Source organism: Erpetoichthys calabaricus, chromosome 18, assembly GCF_900747795.2.
Source record: "Erpetoichthys calabaricus chromosome 18, fErpCal1.3, whole genome shotgun sequence".
Lineage (NCBI taxonomy): Eukaryota > Metazoa > Chordata > Cladistia > Polypteriformes > Polypteridae > Erpetoichthys > Erpetoichthys calabaricus.
In genome coordinates, this window is record NC_041411.2 from 25477072 (window position 1) to 25499429 (window position 22358).

Sequence of the window (22358 nt, forward strand, 5' to 3'; positions counted from 1 at the left end):
GAAATGGAAGCCATCCCAGATTAAAAAAATAATAATAATACAAAGTAAAATGACCCAAATTTGAAATGATTCAGGACACCAGGGTGTTGTTTAGAATCCTTTCATTTACTTGAATGGGTGGCAGTGCAGTCCTGTCAGTCTGCTTGAACTCATGTCAAGGAGGAGCTGGGCACTGGTCACCATAAATACACATGAGAAAGTGCAGTTTGAGCTGGTAATGGGCATACTGGTAACGTGAGGACAGTGGAAGGACACATGCACACATACGACAGGGGCAAAAGCACTCCAGGGAGCAGAGGGATCACATGTCATTCACTCAATCAAGAAAGGATCTTGTTAGCCTCAGAAGTGGAGGGCTACATCCAGGATGGCATCATCTTCCACTTTATGAGGCAGAGTGACACGTAGGCCGGCGTGCTCCTGCATAGTCTGCTGGATTGTGTTGTAGGCATGCTCATTTCCTGACCAGCAGCGTCGTGCCACCTGGAGGGGAAAGAAAAGTCAGAAACATGGTGGAACAGTGCAGCTTAAAATGGACCGAGTGGAACAATAGTGCCCAGTTTTAGGACAGGACAAGGAGGACTTGAAGAGAAAGAGTGGAGTCTGCTAGGCCCGAGTTAAGAGAGTTGTTGGTCTTGGGTTTGTGTTCTTTAATTGTTGTCTACATATTTCCCCACAAGTGTTCCAAATGGCAAAACCATAAGATGGCTACTTTTATATCATAGGGGTCGATCGCATCCGAGTGTGGGCCATCATGGAGACTTTCAGCGTATCAGGTGAACAGATTTGTGTTTTCTATTACACAGAACAGAGTTCTGTATTTTAATATGCTCTTGTTTGTCATGGCACCAGAAAGTGGCAATGTGTTGCCTCTTAGTTGAACATGCAGAATAAGAATTACTCCGTACTACTATTACAACAATAGGAATGGCTTCATGTATCTGGGGTCTTGAAGTGACAAAATGAAATTCACCATATCTTTAAGCAAGAAATGGCCAAGAAAATAAACCCCCCCAACACCACATCCTTCACCCACACCAGCAGACTTCTCTCCCATTCTAGCTTACTCACGCCATTGGCCACATCCCAGTTCAACATCATCTTGGCCCGATTGGCTGCTGCTTCAGAGCCGTCCAAAACCAGACCAAACCCACCATTCACGACTTCACCCCTGAAAAGCGAAATAAAATGTGTAAGGAATTGTTCCGAGGTAAACACAGAGCGTTAGGGACACCCATCCTTCCTAGATGCCAAGATTCCACACTCTGCCTTGCAATCAGTGCAAGGCTCTGAAACCCAGTGACCCCAGTACTGGTACGAGCAGCATGAGGGTATATATATTATATATACACTGTATATTATATAATAAATAAATAAACAAAATAATAAAAGTAGAAGATCAGCCCATCTACAGACAGATACACAGACCCAGAATGTCCAGAACACAGACATTTTATTAAAGTAGATGTCCTGCACACAACACCGTGCTTCAATATATCCAACTCAGACCTTTCTTCTGCCTCCTCCACTCCTCACTTGCAACCTCGTCCTCCTCCACCCGACTCTGGCTTCCTTGCTGGGGTGAGGCGGCCTCTTTTATACCGCACCCGGAAGTGCTCCAGGTGCTCCCTGATCACGTTCCGGTAGCACTTCCGGGTGTGGCAGAAGTGCTGTAGACCAAGTTCCCAGCCATCTATCACAATATATTATATTAATATATATGGATGGATGGATATCTTAACAAGAAGTTAATTTGAGATATCTGGAAAGGCATGAGGGATATTTTAAATTGTACTGTAGAGAAATGAATATGATGGTCAGATGTCTTGAAGAAAGTTTGTTTCTATTTTAAGACTAGAAGGCTCTGCCCTCTGCTCGCTTCGCTTGCCAACCCCCCCACCTGCATTACGTGCCAGCAACTTTGTCTCTGTCGCTTGCGTATGTTGATTTCACTTTCACAAAACAACAAAACTTAATTCTCGCAGATACGCCTCTTCTTTGGAAGAAACACTACTTTTCTTTTCCCTGCTGGCAACACTAATTAGACAATCTAAAAGTTTCCAAGTTAAAGTTTAAATCCGAACAATATATTCAATCTCTTTTCGCTGTTCCGTAATTTTAATAATTTCCATTTGTTTACGCTAATGCGATCTTTACTATCATTTTTTTGAGACTTTCAAATTTTCGTACTTCCATTATCTCTAACCTGCTTTGCATGTGTATCATGCCAACTTTTTAAATTCTTTACGACATTCTACTTTGTCACCTACTCTTCTTTGTCTTTTATATCCGGCCCCGGGCGTGATTAAATCTCTTGGCACAAAGACTCGTCTCACAGGACGTGAAAGTATCTCCCTGACAAAAATCACATCTCGTCTCCTTCCAAGATTTTTTTTTATTTTTTTATAATAGAGAGATATCTTAAAATGTATTTTGAAATAAAATTCATGATATATTGAAACACATTTTTAGAAATCTGAAAACGACCAGACACACATTAAGATATCACTAAAACAATCAGATATCTAAGAGAGTATTTGAAACATGAATCAATATGAAGTGATCTGAAATACGTGTTCAGACATCTCAACTCAACATCTTGCTGCTTTCGAGATATCTCACCTACACTTCAAGGTATCTTAAGAGAGACAGGAAGTCACAATGAAACCAAAGGCAATTTTATAGGAAGCCATTTTGAAATGTCTTCACTCGCAGTTTAGACATCTCAGAACAGCTACAGACTTACTTTAAGATATATCAGAACATATTACAGATATCCCAGAATAGCACATAGTGTAAGAGCTACTTGCTAGATATTTAAGTCATATTAAATGTTTGCCTACATATTAGTGCCTAGTCTTTGGGAGGATCTTACAACCCTCACAAGTTGGTATATTCTAACTAACTATGTCTTGTTTGTCTGACTACAGATTAGTCTCAGTTAGTGACCTGCCTTGCTGTGTGTAAAGCATGGAGGGCACACGGTTTTAAACTGCGCCTTAACATGCCCAATATTAAGTAATGCAAAGTCCTCTATTGAACTTGCAGTGCCGTACATTTTGAGCGTAGTGAAGGCGAAGTAAAGCATCTTTTAGTAAAAACTCAAGTTAGACAAGAAAAGTTAAGTTTAGAGAAGGGACATTGTTTTCCCCCAATGTTTTGCCTTTTTGTCTGTAACAACCTTTGTTCTTTATTCTTGTGTAGACTGTTTGCTCTGAACTTTCACTAAATCTTTTGGACTAAGATTTCTTTCTGCACGCGTTTGACCCATCATTGATCCTGCCTTACCTACCAGCAGCTACACACAGGAACATGTTTCAAGAGGTCTTAAATTACATGGGAGATATCTTGAAATCTATTTGAGATATTTTAAAATGAAGTTGAGATATCTAGACATAGACCTAAGTTTCAGATTTCAGGAATTCTTAAAATAAGATTTCCTCAATGCATTTCCAGGTATCTTTAAAATGTATTTTGAAATCTCTCTAAATGTTAATTTGGCTTGCCATATATGTCCCTTGACCTTTTCATTTTAGGTGTCTTTATCCGAAATCTGCTTCTTCTATTATTTAGGTACGAGGGGAGCCAAATTCTATCTCGGCAGCAGTCGGCACAAACCAAGAATGGACCCTGGACGGGGAGAGCTAGTCCATCACTAAGCTCAGACACCTGTATTCATTCGAGTCACCAATGAACCTCCAAGCACAGCTTTTTGCTGAGGGATGAGATGAGAATAACTGGAGGAAACCCCACGTAAAGTGGAGAAAGAAAAAAAATGTGCCCCTGAGCGGGGGATTTGAAGGCCACATCCTGGAGACCGCACCGCAATCCCACCTTCTGCAAGGCTGTGTACTTTGTGAAACATTTAGTCATTGTGCTTGCTGTTAAAAGGCACTATATAACAAGAAAAGGACTGACAGCATGGCAAATGCTCTGTATTGAGTTGCGTCCCAAAATAACAAAGATGACAGCAATGTTTAATTCTTGTGAGTTGTTCATCTTGCCAGTTAATTAACATTTTGTTTGAAAGCTGTCACGCATTTTGCTTCTAGGATATTCTGCTTATTAGTTTTGCTTTATAATACATCATCCCTCACTTCCTCCTCCAGCCCCTTTGAAATTAACAGAGAAGATTAAAAAGTCACTATAATATGACAGGCCCGGTCTGGAATTCTTTCCAATGCCTTTGCACGCAAGACCTTTCCTTTTCTTTCTTATTGTTGTTCTTTCCTCTATGATGTCTCATTCTCGCCACCATTCACCTAAAACCCCAATTCTTCTGGTATTGATAAAGTGGTACAGTTGTGCAAACGCTATGTAAACATGGATTGATTTGCTTCAAATAGTGTCTGCTCTGTAGCAGGGCTGATGTTTCATGGCATTCCTCCTTTATTTCAAGATGGCAACTTTGAACATTAAGGGGTTACATTAAAGACCGGGTCAATCAGAGCTCAGACACGAAACCTCATCACATAAAATTGTTTTATCTTACCATCCAACACCCCCTCCGTTATGAAGAGCGACCCAGGTGGCTCCTCTGAAGGCATCCCCTACAAAGTTGTGAACGGCCATGTCTGCCAAGAGAAGAGCACCACTGTGAGTAAAGCCCTGGCCTTGGTCAAGGAGTAACAGTCCCCCAGAGACAATCTGCCTGTTCACCTGCACAGAAGGCCGATCCATCATAGATGTTGGAAGTTTCTCGGAAGGGGCTGTCTGTCCCACTGACGTCATGGTGGTCTCTGCTGACCACTACTGGGGCCTAAAGTGAAAACCATATAGCATTTGTAAGCTTCCAGTTCAACAAACAGTTGGCCGCCCCAGACACATCCCAGTGAGAAATTCCTACCGTGATCCGGCCGTCCGCCACAGCCTGATTGATGGCCAGAGCAATGGAGACACGACCCTTCTGGTCTGAATATAGAATTCGAGCCTGCGAGCCCACCACCTGTAGTGTGAAACACAGAGGCTGAATGTCCAGGCTGCTCATTCACACTAATGTGCAGAGTGGGCAAATGCTAAAAGCCCACCCTGGTCCACTTGTGTGGATACTTTCACATACCAGCTTGTGTCTGCCAGCCTCTTTGATCCAGTGGATGTTATCGCTGTACTGCTGCCTCACTGTGCTGGACACTAATAAAAATGAAAGGCCCATTAGAAAGATGAGGGTTGGGTGGGGGGCTCAAAGGTGGGAATACTTCAATCCAAGATGGTCACCGGTTATTATAAAGAACTTTCTTATTTCGGATTCGTCTAGTACAGTATAAGTAACGTGAAGTCAGGCAGAACAGAACATGGTGGAAGTTGGGAGCAGCAACTGAAACTGGAGTTTGGGGGTCAAAGAATTAATGGTGACGCATCTCTGACCTTTACGGTCCTCTTGTAGCACCGGTAGCTTTGCAACGCTTTTGATAAGAGGAATCACAACCTTGGCATTTGAGATTCTGCTTTAGCCTCGTTCAGGTCCTACGCTCACTGACAGATCTGATTTACTGGAAAACATAAGCGTCACACAGCTCCGATTTCTCAATGTGTCCCATGAGGCACAGTTTTAGTTCTTCTTTTGTTCATTATCTAAATGCTCCTCCTGAACTCTGTTATTTATGGTTTGCAATTCTATTTTTCCGCAGCAAACACCCAAATATACCTAAGCACCCGTCCCACTGGTCCCTTTCACCCTTCTTGATAACCTGCTTCTGAGATATTTAGCATCAGATGCCATCTCACTTTATGTTAAATGAGGAGAAGACTGAGATCATGTTGGTGGGCTGCTTTCAGAGAGAACTACAATAACCCCTTCTGATACAGTTCATAGTCTTGGGATTATTTTTGATTCCTCATTTTCTTCTCAGACACACAGTAACTGTATTAGTATTCTGCCATCTGCACAACTTTGCCCGTCTCCATTCTTAACTTACTTTCCATGATGGAGAGATCCTTATTCGTGCCTTTATTACCTCTCATCTGAACTACTTTAATTCATCATATACTGGTCTCTCTGCCAAATCACGCAGTAAATTGCGATTCATCCAAAACGTAGCAGCCATACCAGGAAATCTGCACATAAAGTATTGAACCCCTTGGAATTTTTCACATTTTTATTGAATCACAGAACATTTAATTTGGAAGTTTTTTGCACTGATCAACAGAAAAAGACTCTTCACTGTCAAAGTGAAAATACATCTCTGCAAAATGGTCTAAATTAATTGCAAAAATAAAACACAAAATTGATCACGTAAGTATTCACCCACTTGAATATGAGACCCCTAAATCCTCGTTGGCTTTATGAGCCACAGAATTATTTCAATGGACATCAGCAGTCTGGGGTTTCCTTATCTGGAAGAGCCAACTTGTGGTGCATCAGTATGGTAGCCTAAACTACACAATGAAGATGCAACAAAACTCAGAGCAACTCCGTGAACAGCACAAGTCAAGAGACAAGTAAATGTCCAAGTCCAAATAATTCAGTCATTAAGAAATGTAAAGAGTATGGCCGCTGTTGATCACTCGGTGTTTGTGGACAGCCTGCTCTGAACAGATTAAGCAAGAAGATGGTGACCAGTAAAGGAGGCCATCAAAAGACCTATGAGAACACTGAGCTACAGTACCTGAAACTGGAGAGGCTGTGCAGACAACAACTGATGCTCAGGTGCTTCACGAGTCACAGCTTTATGGTAAAGAGAAAAGCACTATTAAATCAAATACATGATATCTCAATAGAAGAGACATGGAAGACTCTGAACTCTGCTAGAACTTTCTGACCATCAAAATAAAAAAAATCATGTTACACTGCACATGGTCAAAAACGCACCATCCTCACCGCGAAGCATGGTGGTGGGAACACGCTGTGGGTATGCTTTTCTATAGCAGGCCCCGAAAGACTGGATGATGGATGCAGCAAAATAAGGGGAAATCCTATGGAAAACCTGATGCAGTCTAAAAAAAACCTGCACCTTGGGAGAAGATTTGTTTTCTAGCAAGACTACGACTCCAAACATAAAGCCAAAGCTACACAATGTTAATGTCCTGCTGTGGCTGTGTCCAGCTCTCAGTCCAAGTGATAATTGGTGGCTGGACGTGACAAAGGCGGTTTACTCACAAGCCTCATGCAATCCTACTCTCGCTGAAGCCAGACATACACAACATATGGCTGGAGATAACCACAAGTGAATTTTGCTTAAAAGTAGGTGGGGACAATTAGAGGACTCACTGAGTGTCACATTTCTAAACCAATCCAACGTCTCATGAAGACAGCGCTCAAAGTAGGGCCGGAGACTTTGAACTGCAAAGATCAGAGGTGCTTGCGTTGACCTGATTTGACAGAGAGATCCAGCTTCCGATTATGATGAACCATCTACTGTCACAAAGTCTATTAAGCTTAAAAATGTGTGTCATATCTGCAGAGAGCACATTGCACATTTAAAAAATAAACATAACCTGATGCATTGAAAAAACATTTCTGTAGTATCAGATTAGGCATAGGCATTTGACAGCATCAATGGGTAAGTGGTAAACGTAGCCGATACTTTGTCATCTGTGCTGTGCCTGCTCTCCGATAGCGTAGAAGTCGATATAAGCTGGAGAACTGTTAGCTATATTCATGAAAATATGAACTGCAAAATATGCATTTGAAGTAAACGGCGTGTCACACTCCATCTAAAGGACCACCTTTAAGAGGGCTGAGCCACAGGAGACGCAGATTTCAGTACTCAAAACACCTGAATCAGCAAATCTTTCTAACACCACCAGTAGATGCACAGATGAGGCATCCACCTTCTGGCTGAACCTCCAAACAAATAACTAAAGAAATGTAACCTTACTGTCTAATTGGAAATCCAAACATGCTGTGACAAAATGGCTGCAGTGTTTTAACACGTCGTATATCCTCAGACCACAATGCTTATCTAAACTCTATTTGCTGCTATGTCATATAATGATACAACATGTAAAATTGACAGAAAGATATCGCAGGAGACACAGAATTTTCTCAAACGTGTGGAGCCCAGTAGCTGCGGTGGTCTACAGGTGTGTCTGTCTGTCTGTCTCTACTGTTGCAGCACTCATTACAACATGCAGATTGATTATTGTGCCAATGAGCTCCTGAATGAGCTTTTCTCACATCGTCAAGTCTTTTGTTCTGTCTCTTTTTGCTCTCTCTCTGATACCCCAGCGGCGGTTTAAAAATGCACGGACTGGAGGAATAGGGACCAAGTGTTTTAGGAAGATGTCCAGTAGGTGTAGCCTTTGAAGCGCAGGACTCCGACGCTATTCACTGCACACTCTTTAACATATTGTCCCAGACGTGTATTCTCATTTGAGAATTGTGTCTGGCCCTGCAAGACTACATGCAACCAGACAGAGCTTGAGCAGTTTGGCAGAAGGAGGAGTAAAAATGGCAGAGCTAACAGACGCAGACCCAAGGCCGTCATGGCTGCCAAAGGTCCATCTGTTTAATACTGACTTGAAGGGGATGAATACTTATGTGCTTAATAATTTTGTGATTTATATATTAGCTCATTAGCTAACTTTGCAGAGATCCACATTCACTTTGAATTAAAGAGTCTTTTTCTGTTGAGAAGTGTAATAAAGCCTAACAAAACCCATTGTGATTTAATGCTTTATAAATATAGGGTGAATACTTTTTATAGGCACTGGACTGTCCCAGTTCTTTTCCAGTTACACTGGCTTACTCTAATCATTCATACTCAATTTATTATTCTTCTTCTTATTATTATTGTAATGGCTCTCGCCCTGATGGATCTCTCAGAAGTACCTCAGGATTAAGTGACCGTAGTGAAAAAATGACCTGAACTGGGCTGTGAATGTCTGAAAGCTACTCTAGTATTATCCTAAAGCAGTTGGCATCCAGACAGTCATTTCTGGCCAGCATGGGTTCGTATTCACTGTGCAGCTGTGTAGTTAGCACATCAAAAGGACTGCCTAGGTGTGGGAGAAAAAAAAAATATTATATATATATATATATAATTATAAAAATAAAATAAAACTGCAGCTCTCCACAGCTGCCAAGTAGGGAAGCAGATCGGTAGGCTTAATCCAAGGATGTGGCAGGCCGAGTCAGGCACTGGGGATTAAAGCAGTATAAAAATTCCACGGCACAAACCTTATCAGGCCAACCTACTGAAAGAGAGCGAGCAGAAGAGCAGCCAAGTGGACATTGGGACAAAGACGTACAAAAGATGACACTTCCCAAACACTGCACTGCATGCTCACCTCGTAAAGCATTCAGACTTTAGCATACCCACAAGTCAATCCATTTTAATGGCCTGCGCAAGCCAGGAAGCATCACACCTCATTAACCCGCAGATCACAGACCCTGTGACCTACAGCTGGATGTTCACCATGAAACCTTTGACCCTTTCCAGATGCTGCTCCAGAATGAATGGCATGGAGAGTAAAATCCAGGCATCCATACATGCCGACATTATGGTGGCACAAGTCAAAAAGCAAATTAGGAGGCTTTGAGGACAATCCAAACCCCCCTCGCCATCTGCCCCCTACCCACACAATTTAGGGTACCAGTCGTGAGCTGCAGCACAGCAATTTAAAAACTGCCTTGAGCGATAAATTCAAGAAATCCTCATTCCCCTCTCCTAAGTACAAGATGGACATTCCTTTCAGTCAAGTTCTTCCTTTGAAAGTGAAGTGGCTAAGAGTACCCACTGCTATAAATAGTTTTATAGTGCCTCATAAAAGATTTGAACCAATCTGCCTTAGGCAGCCTTCTAATTGGTCTCAGAATCTGTTCTTAATCAAGCGGCCTGCTGGCTTGCACACGTGTCTCACCTGTGCTCTTTGCTTCAATAAACAGCTCAAAGTCTTGTAATGACCTCGTCCACATGGAGCAACACATCTAGTTTGCTAAGAGACACCTGTCCAGTATGTTCTGCACATTATGGAGGACAGCTTGATCACAAACTGTCCAATTCTGTCCAATACTGTGATCTTACTCAAATGAACTGCCGTTTACATTACATCACTGCATGATGGAGTCTGGGGTCTCATGAAGGTGCTGGAAGCAGCTTTTGGCAGAAAGGAGAAAATGAACAGACTGTACACCCAAGGGGGCCACACTTCCTCATGCTTATTTTCCCCCCAACTTTAGCCCTATAAGGGAGTAGTGATATATGCATTAATGTGTTGTGGCGACCATTGTGTCCCACTACCCACACACCTCCAGTCCTTTATGCCAGACCCTGTGGCCACAAACCAAGGAAGGCAGGGCTCACTCCCTCTCTCCCGATGGTTCCTCCATCCTACCTTCTCTTCCACGGATCTCCAGTAAAGCGGCAGCCGCGATGGCATCAGTCACAGCAAGGTCCTGGGGGTCCCCAGAAGTGCACACCCAGCGGAATGGCCCGAACCCCAGCGAGAATATGTCTCTGCAAGATTTCAAGAGAATTTGTGCACATTAATAAGCGGCACATTCCTTCCGGTGTTTGTGCTGGCGGACTCCTCTGCTTTTCTTTCATAAAGCCAAGAGTGAAGAATTCAAAACATGCCAGCAAACAAGCAAGGGCAATGCGACTCTAATGAGGTGGAGAGCAACAAATATGGCACCAGAGCCTCCCCTCCACAGGAGTTCTGTATAATGGCTAATAGAAATACTTCCAACCAGGTGCTAGCCACACACCTTGGAGAAACCTGGGAATTCTGGGTAACAGGAGAGCAAGCCAAGCAGCTCAATGAGGCTTTCCTTTAGCATTCACCCATGGCTCAATGACTTCAAACCACCCTTGGCAACAGTCCCATAAATGCACTACATACCCCATGATATGCTGGACGTATGAAGGGTACTTGAACTCCGTGGTGCCCGCACCACCCTTCTCCACATCCGCACCTGTCCCAGAAACAGAAACATGACCTTACAAATCTTATCAAAACGACCCACAAAAAACCCTGGGGGTAACCCCGCCCATCTGGATGAGACTCTACAGGTAAAGCAGCTGATCTCTTTGAGACAGATATGTGGGGGCGTAATTTGGAATCCAATTGCTCCTCGTTATTTTTATTTTTTGTGTGTGCCAACTTCATCACCTGTTCCTCCTTTTTTAAGCCATCCCATCTTGGCATCAGAGTCAAAGCAGAAACAAATCCTTACACAAACACATCGAATACCACATAGGCCCAAAATATCCACTCCAGCTCTTCATAAACGTTACACATTAGCCAAGCGTTACCAACAACATCTGGCATGTGACAGTGTAACCGTTCTATTAATAATATAATTGGACATCTCAACAGGAAGACTTACCAAGATCAATGAGTATCTCCTATTCCTGAATCAATGACTTACCCGCTCTCTTTGCTTCTAGCAAGAAAGCATTGCCATAATCCCAGAAGAACATGCCCATGGTGGACAGTTTATTAATGGCAGCCACTTGTCTCCGGAGACTGCAGAAGGAGGAGAGAAAGCCATTACTACAGAAGCCCATTTTGACCACAGTGGGAGCGAGGACCTCTTGGACTTATTGCTGAATACATCCTTTAATATCTAAAGGTGGCCAAAAGCAAGAAAGTCCAAACAAAGTCCACGTATCCCACTGACTGCCACCCACTTTCCCAAAAGGGTCACTTGCCTCTCCTGCACCAGGCTGCGAAATTTCTTTGGATCTTCATGCATCATCTCCTCAGACTCTACAATGGTCAGCTGCACTGGAAAATAACCACCACTGAAGGGGTTGTGACAGGATGTTTGGTCAGAACCTAAGTCCACCAGTAGCTCTCCATTAGCCTCGCACTGTGCCCACAGCCTTTCCCTGAGAGCACAAAAAATATTTTGGGTACCATCATGGACAGTCTTCCTACTTACCACTAGGGGGTCAATACCTGATAATAAATTTCAGATGTTTCACTTACCAGAGGTCCACCACATTCCCATGGTAGCCTAAGCTGAGGATGGTCTTTTCCTTTCTGGCTTCCCTGTGGCAAAACCAAAACACACAAGCATCATTGGGCAGCACAAGGACCAACAGAGCCGGACAATTCCTCCATACAAGTAGTAGGCATTTTGTAAAGTGTCATCCATAGTGTCATATATATTTTCCCCACAAAGAGCTCTGTGGGAGTCTAATGCATTCCGGTGGGTGAAAGAAGTGATGGACTGAAATGAGCAGCCTCTAGTTTTTAACGTTCTTCTCCTCTTGTTCCAATTTTCTCCACAGGTTCTTTGTCCAGTGGAGAAACGGCCACCTAAATTCTAAACTCACTGGCCAAAATGCAGGTTTAGCTTTTGTAGAATGGTAGGAAATTTGTGGCAAAGAGGGGGTCATGCTGATGACATAAGGTGAGATGCAACTCCAGCTTCATAATAACATAAATCAGTTTTCTCTAATTTGGGCAAAAAAAAAAAAAAAACCCAGCAATCATTCTATTAAAACATTTGTTCAATGGAAGATTTCTGTCCAAGTTGAAGGCACAAGATAGAGCGATGCCTTCCCCAAATGACCCACTCTCCAGGTCAGGTCAGTTCGGGAGCATGCACTGGTACGGCACGTTGCCACACCCACCACAAGACGAAACAGCTTGGGATCCTGGCTCACAACCCCCCGGCAGACACGCAGTCCAGTCCCACCCTCTGGAAAAGACCCTCTGTCTGTCGCAGCCATGTGTATTACGTGGCCATCCCCTTGACTTTGTCCAGGAACTCAGGTCCTCAACAATGAAGATCATCCATGAGCAACATAAAGTCAAACCAGCGGTACCCAAGGATTATCCGAAGAGACACAGAACCCAAGGAGTCCAGTCTTCATCTCAGGTCACTGGATAGCATCCATGTCTCACAACCAAATAGTAAGACAGGAAGCACCAGGACTCTAAAGACCCGGACATTCATCCTCTTGTAAAGATATCGGGAGCACCACACACCTTTCCAGCGACCTCATGACCCCCCCATGCTCTTCCAATCCGTCTACTAACTTCATAGGAAGAGTCACCACAGACATGAATGTCGCCACCGAGGTAAGTAAACCTCTCAACAAGGTCGACACTCTCTCCGCAGACAGACAAACTGCAGATGGCTGTGCCCAAGAGGGTCATTAAAGGCCTGGATCTTGGACAAAGCTAATTGCACTTAACATTTTTTGATAGAAACAACAATACCAACCGGATTCTCTGAACACAGATGTCCAGATCTGCAGTGACCTCCATCAGCCAGCCTTGATCGAGCCTCTTCTTTAGCGGCACATCATCCACCTGCAGACATAGTTAGGAATCAAGAGATTGGCAAAGGTGGAGTTTGCTACTCAGGCCCTAGACTTACTGGCAGCTTCGGTGTCCCAGGTTACCCAGATTGATGCTCTCCAAATAAATGTCCTGTCAATTTCATCTTGACTCCCTTTTCGCTCCGCACCAACCTACCCCGGCTCCCCATCATGTTTTGTACCGATTCTGTAATAACCAATTTGATTTATTAATTAAGTAGACCAGACAGGTCTTCATTTTTGTACAGAAATGTGGTGGAGGTCTTTCTTTTTGAACAATACAAAAAGAATTCTCAGGACAAGTGTAGTGCTGATACACCAATGTTTATAAATGATAGTCTTCAAGAGTCAGATGTAGAATACGTACATGACTGGAGACAACTATGAGTGAAGTTGGCTGAAAAGTGGGTGGGTGCAGTTAGACAATTCAGGAGGCTTTGGATTGTTTTAGAAATTACATACTCAGTGAACATGGAGCTCAAAGTGGGAGCAGAGATTTAAACAGCAAACAGTAATGGAGCTCTTATTGACATGGCCCGACCAACAGGAAGCCTGCGGTTACAATGGATAAAACATTGATAACAGAAAAGTGTCCTAAAAAATACACTAGTTAAACATAGTCACATGTGTGCGCAGCTTAAAGACTCAGATAATAGTAATTTCCTGCAGAACACCAGAGGGCACGGTTAACTGATATCTTTTCTCTCTGTAGACCGGAAGACTGACAACCTTAACATGTCTGATGTCACTTCCGGTGTCCACCTGCCTGGACCCACTTCTTCCTGCCAGGAGTTCACATCACCGGTAGCTCCACCATCTTGAGCAGTCGATTCCAGAGACTTGCGTCTACGTGATGTTTATCTTCTTTTTTCAACACGTTTTAAACCGGAGTTTTGTTCTTAATATACAGAGTTGGCCTTCAAGTGCCCCAAAACTCTTAGTTTGTCTCTTCTATTACAACACATAAGTGTATATCATGTGTACGGAGGACAAATTGCATGGTTTTAAAAAATAATCATAACCTGTTGTGCTTGAAAAACGTTCTGTAAAGCGAGATTATCCCTTGGCAGTTGAAGACATGGGCAGGTAGTTAAAGTGCACAAGGCATCACCGTCGGCCGTGTGTGCTCTCAGTTGCTTACTGTTACGATGATGCAGATGGAGTCAATGTGGAGGTTCAAAGAAATAGCTGCTATGTTCACAAAAAGTATAAAATATGTATTTGAACTAAATGGTGTGCTTTGACACCCAGTGAGAAGGAGGGGAAAAGAACTGCCAATTTGATAATGAAGAGCCGCAGGAGACGAAGATTGCATCACTTAATACAACTGAAACATCAAATGTACCCAATCACACCGACACCCACTCCAGCAGAAGCACAGATGGGGCTACACAGCAGCCACCTTCTAAATTCAAATCTAAATAAACACATCAAGTGTTTATGCAGGGAGTTAAGGATTACACAAATTTCAATGCAATTGCTATCTGAAACATTGAGTTGTGGTGTTCTTTTGCTGTGGTTTAATTTCTCTGTGAATGGTAATAATTAGTTTTCATAAAGTATTCAAATCTGTTGATTGAGCTGCCTTGTGGGACATCCTGAGACTTCACAGAATCCCCTCAAGATTGCTGGATATCATGGCTGGCCTGTACACTGGCACTGTGAGTGCTGCGCAGAGTGGAGGCACAACCACTGTGTTTTTTTCCAGTTCATTCTGGGTTTGTCAGGGGTGCTTTTTCGCTCCTAATGGGTGTTGGGCAGGGTTGTGGGGTCCAGCGGCTGTGGTGAAGAAACATTCACTGATTTTGACTTTGCCGACGTTGTTGTGATCTTCATGGCGTCAATGGAGGCTCTGATCGGAGTCTGAGTGTCGGGGCTTGCGAGTGTCATGGATAAAAACCAACACACAGGCGTTTAATGACCTCTTGGGCACAGCCATCAGTAATGTGTCAGCCTGCGGAGAGAGTGTCGACCTTGTCGAGAGGTTTACTTACCTCTGCAGCGACCTTCATGTTTCTGGTTACTCTTCCTATGAAGTCAGTCGACGGATTGGGAGAGCTTGGGGGGGGGGGGGTCATGAGATCACTGGAAAGGGGTGTGTGCCGCTCCTGTTATCTATGCAAAAGAACGAAGGTCCAAGTCTTTAGAGTCCTGGTGCTTCCTGTCTTACTATATGGTTGTGAGACATGGACGCTATCCAGTGACCTGACACAGACTGGACTCCTTCGGTACTGTGTCTCTTCAGAGAATCCTTGGGTACCGTTGGTTTGACTTTGTGTTGAATGAGCGGTTGCTCATAAAGTCCTGAATGAGGTACATTACCTGCATTGTGAGGGAGCGTCAGTTATGACACTATGGTCATGTGGCGTGGTTCCCCGAGGGTGATCGGACTTGCAGAATCCTCATTGTTGAGAACCCAAGCAGCTGGATGAGGCCAAGGGGATGCACTCATAAAATCTGGCAGCAGATAGAGGGGCATTTATGGAGGGTTGAACTGGACTGTGTGTCTGCCTGGAGAATTGCCAACTGTTACATCACGTGGTAGTGTGGTGGGTATGGCAGCATGATGTACCAGTGCATGCTCCCCAGTGTGACCTGACCTGACTGGATCTTGAACTGCTCTTACTCCTCCAGTATGGTGGAGACAGAAAACATCTCAATTCCCAATGCTTGCTTTCCTGGTCAAACAATGCATCTGTCCCTGTGTATCCAATGAGTGAGTGTTTCAGCCGTAAGGGATCTAACAACAGACACATCTCAGCTTCATGCACAGTGCTGACGTTCTTTTTTTTCTTAAAAGGAAATTGGATAGTCAGGGAACTTTGGTCCCATCAGGAACCACGGCTAACAGGTCAGTGAAGGATTCAAGCAGGATAAAAGGAGAGCCATTGTTGGAGCAACGCTTCATGTTAAGTTGCAAAACAAACAACAGAAGTTTAAATTTGAATGGTTGCATGGTGCAGTAACTTTATATTATACAGTAGTTTTATAGGGTGATTATTGCTACAGAGTACAGTGATATGCTTGCTTGCATGTGCTAATAACTGTAAGCAAAAGAAGATTAAGAGGAAACTTGACTGAAGTGTTTAAAATTATGAAGGGAATTAGTCCAGTGGATTGAGACAGCGACTTTAAAATGAGTTCATCAAGAACACGGGGACACAGTTGGAAACTTGTTAAGAGTAAATTTCACACTTGGAATAAGCGACCAAGCAGCGTGGTAGACGGTAGGACTTTGTTGAGCTGAAGGGCCTGTTCTCATCTAGATTGCTTTAATGTTCTAGTGCAATATGTATTATGTTAAGGCAATGCAAATATTTTATATCATAGTAGCTGTGTAAGCCTGTGCTGTAAAAAGCCCGGGCTCCTAGAAACTATTGAAATTGTCAGGAAAAAAAATGAAATGCATTGTCGACAGTTTCATTTTGCGGACATGCTCGCCCCCCTTGTCTATCAGCGGCTAAGTGAGTTTTCCTTGGTGGTTTCACTTTGGTGACAGAGTTGCTTTCTTTCAAATTCATGCTGTAGCTTCGTACTTCTTTCCTCTTCCGACTCGATACCTTGGGGCTGCCTTGCCAGCTCTTTGAACTTCATGCTGTAGCCTTGCACTTCTGGGCTGGACAGACAGACACACACGCTTCCACACATAGACGTTTATATATAAGATTATAGTAGTCACCAGATGGCCCTGAAGATGGAGGAGGTTGCATGCTTGACCGACAGTGACCTCTTACACAAGTATACAGAGCTCTGCGTTCCATAAGCTTCTGGATTACTCGAGATAGACTTCACAAGCCTGGGAAGGTTCAAGAACACAGATGGAGACTCTTGAAGCATACGGTAAATAAAAGCCCTGGCAGAAGGCAAGTGGTCTTCAATGGATCTTGGAGAGAGACTGCATGGGACAGTAGAAGATGACTGGATAGAAGATTCTTCTTGGAGTTGGAACTGTCATTGTTAAATATAATGCACACATTCATGTCTTAACTGTCATTTGGTGTGTGCCTCGATGCTTCCAGCTCAGTGCTTATTATGATATTTATGATTATTTTAAGACAAAATAAAAAGCTTATAAAAATCATCCCTTAAAAATGTACATATTTGTAAACTGGCTCAAATTTATTTTTAAAATGTTTTGAGTTATGAGTGCCTAATAAACATGGAGTCCATTCTTTTATGAACTGTTCCTATCGTAGGAGTATTGAATCATGAAGCCTGAATTACAATCTGAATGCTATCATGGGATAATGAGCAGCATTGTAACGACCAAAATCGAAAATAGTAGAACAAACACACCATTATTTCACAACATTCAAATGGTAAAAATTGCAAAATATTTTTAAATTTTGTGTTTAATGTCTTGAAGTTGTGACTGGTAACATTTTTGTAGCACTGGCTGGCTGTCATTTTCAAAGTATGGAAAAGACTCTGCTGCTCTAGATGGGGCCCAAAAATAAAGCAACTAAATTCAAGTAAGGAACAGATTGTGATGAAAACATTGAAGATCTCGAAGTATGAAATCCCAAACCGAGCAGGACAGGGTAAAAACACTAATGCTGTAATGACCTTGCAGAAAGCAATGCCATAGACCAGGGGTACTCGGTTACAGTCCTGGAGGTCTGCAGGGTTTCACTTCAACCACTTTAATTAGAACCCATTTAGTTAGTAATAAAGCAATATATATATATTTTTTTAGTTTAATTAACTTGCTCGTTACCAATCAGCTTTACACCGCTGCACTTAGGTTTAATTTGCTGCCTAATTTCTTAAGCAGCAATCGGTTAATAAGGAGGTGCAAATGACAAAGGAACCACCGGCTCTCCAGATAACATGCTTCAATTTAAACCCGTGTACATGCATCATGAAGTATTTATGTTAATAAAATGTTTTGAAATAAATGAGAGAGAAGGGAAGGACCAGAAAACATTATGGATACAGATTCTCCGAAAACAAATACACGATTGTTTGACTTGGAAGAATGAAAGCACTAACAAGTCATAAAATTAAAATTCTAAGTCTCATTATCGGTTAGGCCTGGCTGCTAATTTCAAAGTAGGTCAGGACAAAAAAACCTGCATCCACTGGAGACCCCCAGGACCATAACTAGGTACCCTAGACATTTGTCATCATCCTGCCAATTCCAATGATCAGCAATGGCCAGCAGTGATGGGTCATTCTTGAACGATTCGTTTATTTTGAACGAATCTTTAATGTGACTCGGGAAGAACGAGTCGTCTCGTGGGAGTGATTCGTTCAGTCGCACATGCGCATTTGCGCAACTTCCTATAGTTTCTGTATTGGAATTATTGATTCACCTGTTTCGAGACTTCGGGCTTTTCGAGTCGTTCGTTCATCACGTGACAGCCCCATAAGCTTAACCAACTCAGAAATTATCATAAAATTATCAAAAATATCTAAAACGCATTTTCTTATATATAAAAAAGGTCTGTCAATTTCTGTCACTATGATTTTGTTACTGTTTCTTGAGGATCTGTGGTGTTATTTTATAAATAAATAATCCTGTTACAAATAAATTATTGATTAATTTGTCCTTTCATTGTCTTTAACTATCAGTAAAATAATTTCTAAATATGATCCAACATACAACAAATGGAATTTTACGTTAGTATTTGACTGAGGTACTGAGCCGGTAAGTGGTCACATGACAAAAGAATGACCGACTCGAAAGACTCGAGGAATGAACTAATCAATTCATCTTTCCAGCTCAGACTGCATAGGTTAAGCTTATGGGGCGGTCACGTGATGAACGAACAACTCAAACCCGAAGACTCAAGAGATGAACTAATCGATTCTTTTTCCGGCTCAGACTGCCTTGGTTAGCTAATTGGGCTGTCACGTGATGAACGAACGACTCAAACCCGAAAACTTGTCAGATAAGAGGCGAGGTGAGCGAATCATAGACTAAAGACCCAGGTAAACAATGAATTAATATTTTCTGTTTCTTATAGCATTATAGTTTTGTCTTGTTTGTAATGTGATCAACATTTGTGTAAGCAGTAGATGTGTTAGGGAGGTAACAGGTAACATTTTAATTATATTTTGCTAAAATGAACGAAATGACTCGAAAAAGGATTCGTTCATTTTGCTGAACGAGACTCAAAGGTCCGAGTCGGTAAAATGATCCGAACTTCCCATCACTAATGGCCAGTAATGGCGTTTATAAAGAAGGGTGATAGCTAAACAGCCAATTCTTTCATGTGAGGAACAATCATATAACCGAATTATGTCTTACCTCTGCAATGACACCAATGCACCCAACGATGACTGCTGCTTTAGCCTGGGCACCACTCATGCCCCCAAGACCAGCGGTGACGAACACCTTCCCACTGAGATCACTGGAGCCTAAATACCGGCGCCCGGCATTCATTACTGTCAGCTGCAATGCAAGAGAAAGCCATCACTGAGTTATGGTGATGATGGGAGACACAATATGGCTCTCATACTACCAAGACAGCAATCAAGAAAAAAAGTTAAGGCCGAACAGCAATACGCCAAGGCAGCCATTCCCTAGGCCATGCATTGCCTTACCACCGTCCCATGAACAATTCCCTGTGGTCCAATGTAACAGTAACTTCCTGCAGTCATCTGTCCATACCTGTCATAAAGAGACAAGACATGTTAGAGGAGGCCCCTCGGAGAAAAAGCTGTATAGGTTGAGAAGCCCTAATCTGAAATGCTTGGGAGCAGACGTAGTGGAGATATTTTTGGATTTTGGAGTATCTGCATACCCTTAATGAGATATCTCTGAAGTTCCCTCGCTGCTCCACTCCCTCTCCTGCACAGCATTTTGTAAGGGCTGCGCATTTTTCAACTTTTTGGTAATACACCCACAACTCACAAAAGTCAACCAGAGAACACACGAAAGCCCACCCAGCCCGTCATTCACGTGGTACTGCTTTGCACCGTTTCAATTTTAAAGGGGTATTGGAGGGAACATTTGTCAGAGAGCCATATGGGCAAGTGGAGTCAGGTGTGGAATTTTCCACTTGCAGTGTCATGTTGGACATTTTTAAGAATTTCAGATTAAAGATGTTCAACCTGTAGTAATATTCATTTAAGATTTCGTTTTTGCAAAGTAGGGGGGGTCTTCAGTCGCAATGTCAGCCTCTGGCCATTGAAAATGATGGGGGTGGGGTGGGCAATATTGGGTTTGACCAGTATGGCCACATCAGTATCAGTAAAAGGGATGACAATAGCTTCTATAACTTGAGCCTTGGCCGTTTTCCTTTTACTGTAACCAATCCCTGCCTCTACTCTGGTTGAATCTCAGCCACTTGTTTAAAAGAGAGATTTGTTGCATTCTACATTCCCCCAATTGGTCTGAACATTCAGAAAAAGACTGCAGGATAACAGCAGTGTGTCTGTGGACACACACGTGACATGACTGCAATCAACTAGCATTAGGAGGGGAGAAGCGAGGACCTCCCCTGCACCCATGCCCACCTATTAAAGATCAGTAGCTCTCTAGAGCGCCGGGAGTAGGCAGATCAATGAAACTGAACATGGCTCTGTGAGCCGACCTTCTTCACCAAGTCGTAGGAACGTAAAACACGCAACGAGATCCATAGGAATGCCATCAAAGTTTCAAACTTGAGAAACAAGAAATTACTGAATTAAATACCAACTAACAGAAACAAACTTCTTATTATATGACTGATAGGGAACAAAGACATGCAGCCACTGTGGCCATCCAGGATTTGCGCACCCATAGAAAGTTATACCAGTTTTGCACAGTAACAAAGTAGAAACAGATTTCATTTTACTGGATTATGTTTTGAGAATATTTCTACTTTCGAGTATAAAATGTTCTTTCTACTGTCACTTTAACTCTACTACATTGTCAAACACAAATGTCTACTTTTCACCCAATACATTTGTTACTTTCACATGTAAGCAGTGTCACACACGTGCACATGGGAGGCAGCTACAGGGCCTGAATGACAACAATTCCATGCCAGACCAGGGAGTGGCAGAGTGCACTAACCCTTTCTCTCACTTCTCTGCAGACCAATTACGGGGAAATCCTGCCTGACCCTGAGGACGTCACTTCTGGTTTCGCCCATCACCAATAACGTTACTTCCTCCGCTCTCCTTTAAAGCTGCCACCTATGTGCTATTGAGTCACTTCTGTTGTGGACTCGTCTGTACTCATCTGTAAATTATTAATCTCCATTTTGCAGCCAAAAATAATATACGGGTGGCTGCCCCAAACCTTTTTGTGGCCCTTTTTGTCGTGTTTATGACACCAGAAAACAAACAGACTATGCAAATGCACACAATACATTACTCAAATCAGTTATCTAAAATATGGATTTGTCCCACGTCAGGAACAATCGCGTTACAAAAATTTGCATATATGAAGAATTACATGGGTGATGCTGGTGCCCACACCTGGCCATTCCAAATTCACCTTACTGCAGCCTGACAGAAGGGGCGGGGCTGGATATTGCTGATGCATTATCGCCAGTCTAAGTTATTTCTACGGCTGTCATTGCAGTGTTCATACGCTGGCCAAACAGAGTGAGGCCGATCCACGGGCTGCTGCGAGGGGTGCTTGTGGGCTCACGTGCGGTGGTCACTATCCTTGTCACGTGTCTTCATAACAGATAGTAGACTTGTTGGAAAAGCCCATTCCTTTGAATATGAAACTAGAAATGATGACGTCTAGGTATAACGTTTTATTAAGCATCACAATGCCTTACTAGGGTCTGTTTTGATGACTAATGTTATTATTAAACTAATTCTGTTGATTTTCATGTACTTCAGTGTTATTTGAAGAAGAAAAAAAAAAAAATCAGGGGACTTTTTTGGGTACAGGGAACGCTTAAAATGTTTTCCAGTTAAATTAATCGTAATTAGGTTATGAAAATTCACTTTATGAAGTGGTTTTCAGAAACAAAATTAGTTCCTCAAAGCAAAAGATGCCTGCACTCCTCTCCTATTAGCACCCTGTCCAGTGAATTACAATGCAGAAATATAAGATGTCTGCTCCCGCTGAATGTCACTGCTTCAAGTTGTACCTACTTCGCTCATATTTTAGTGATTATAGAACGACTCACAACCGAAAAGAAGGTAGCCTGAATTATTTTAGGTTTGTAACAAAAAAAAAAAAAAAAAAAA

General features: G+C 42.7%; 1 protein-coding gene across 1 annotated transcript in view; it reads right to left on the reverse strand.

Moving 5' to 3' along the window:
- Positions 1-86: 86 nt before the first annotated feature.
- Positions 87-22358, reverse strand: part of uroc1 (urocanate hydratase 1) — a 40078-nt gene continuing 17806 nt past the window's right edge. Inside the window, exons 7-20 of the mRNA XM_028824059.2 lie at positions 19767-19833; positions 19471-19614; positions 13121-13209; positions 11875-11937; positions 11595-11774; positions 11312-11409; positions 10783-10855; positions 10276-10397; positions 5060-5130; positions 4847-4945; positions 4660-4759; positions 4493-4574; positions 1072-1171; positions 87-483 (exon numbers count right to left, since the gene is read on the reverse strand). Of these exons, the coding sequence (XP_028679892.1) occupies positions 343-483; positions 1072-1171; positions 4493-4574; positions 4660-4759; positions 4847-4945; positions 5060-5130; positions 10276-10397; positions 10783-10855; positions 11312-11409; positions 11595-11774; positions 11875-11937; positions 13121-13209; positions 19471-19614; positions 19767-19833 (1429 nt within the window). The 3' untranslated portion in view covers positions 87-342. The remainder of the gene's footprint in view (positions 484-1071; positions 1172-4492; positions 4575-4659; positions 4760-4846; positions 4946-5059; positions 5131-10275; positions 10398-10782; positions 10856-11311; positions 11410-11594; positions 11775-11874; positions 11938-13120; positions 13210-19470; positions 19615-19766; positions 19834-22358) is intronic.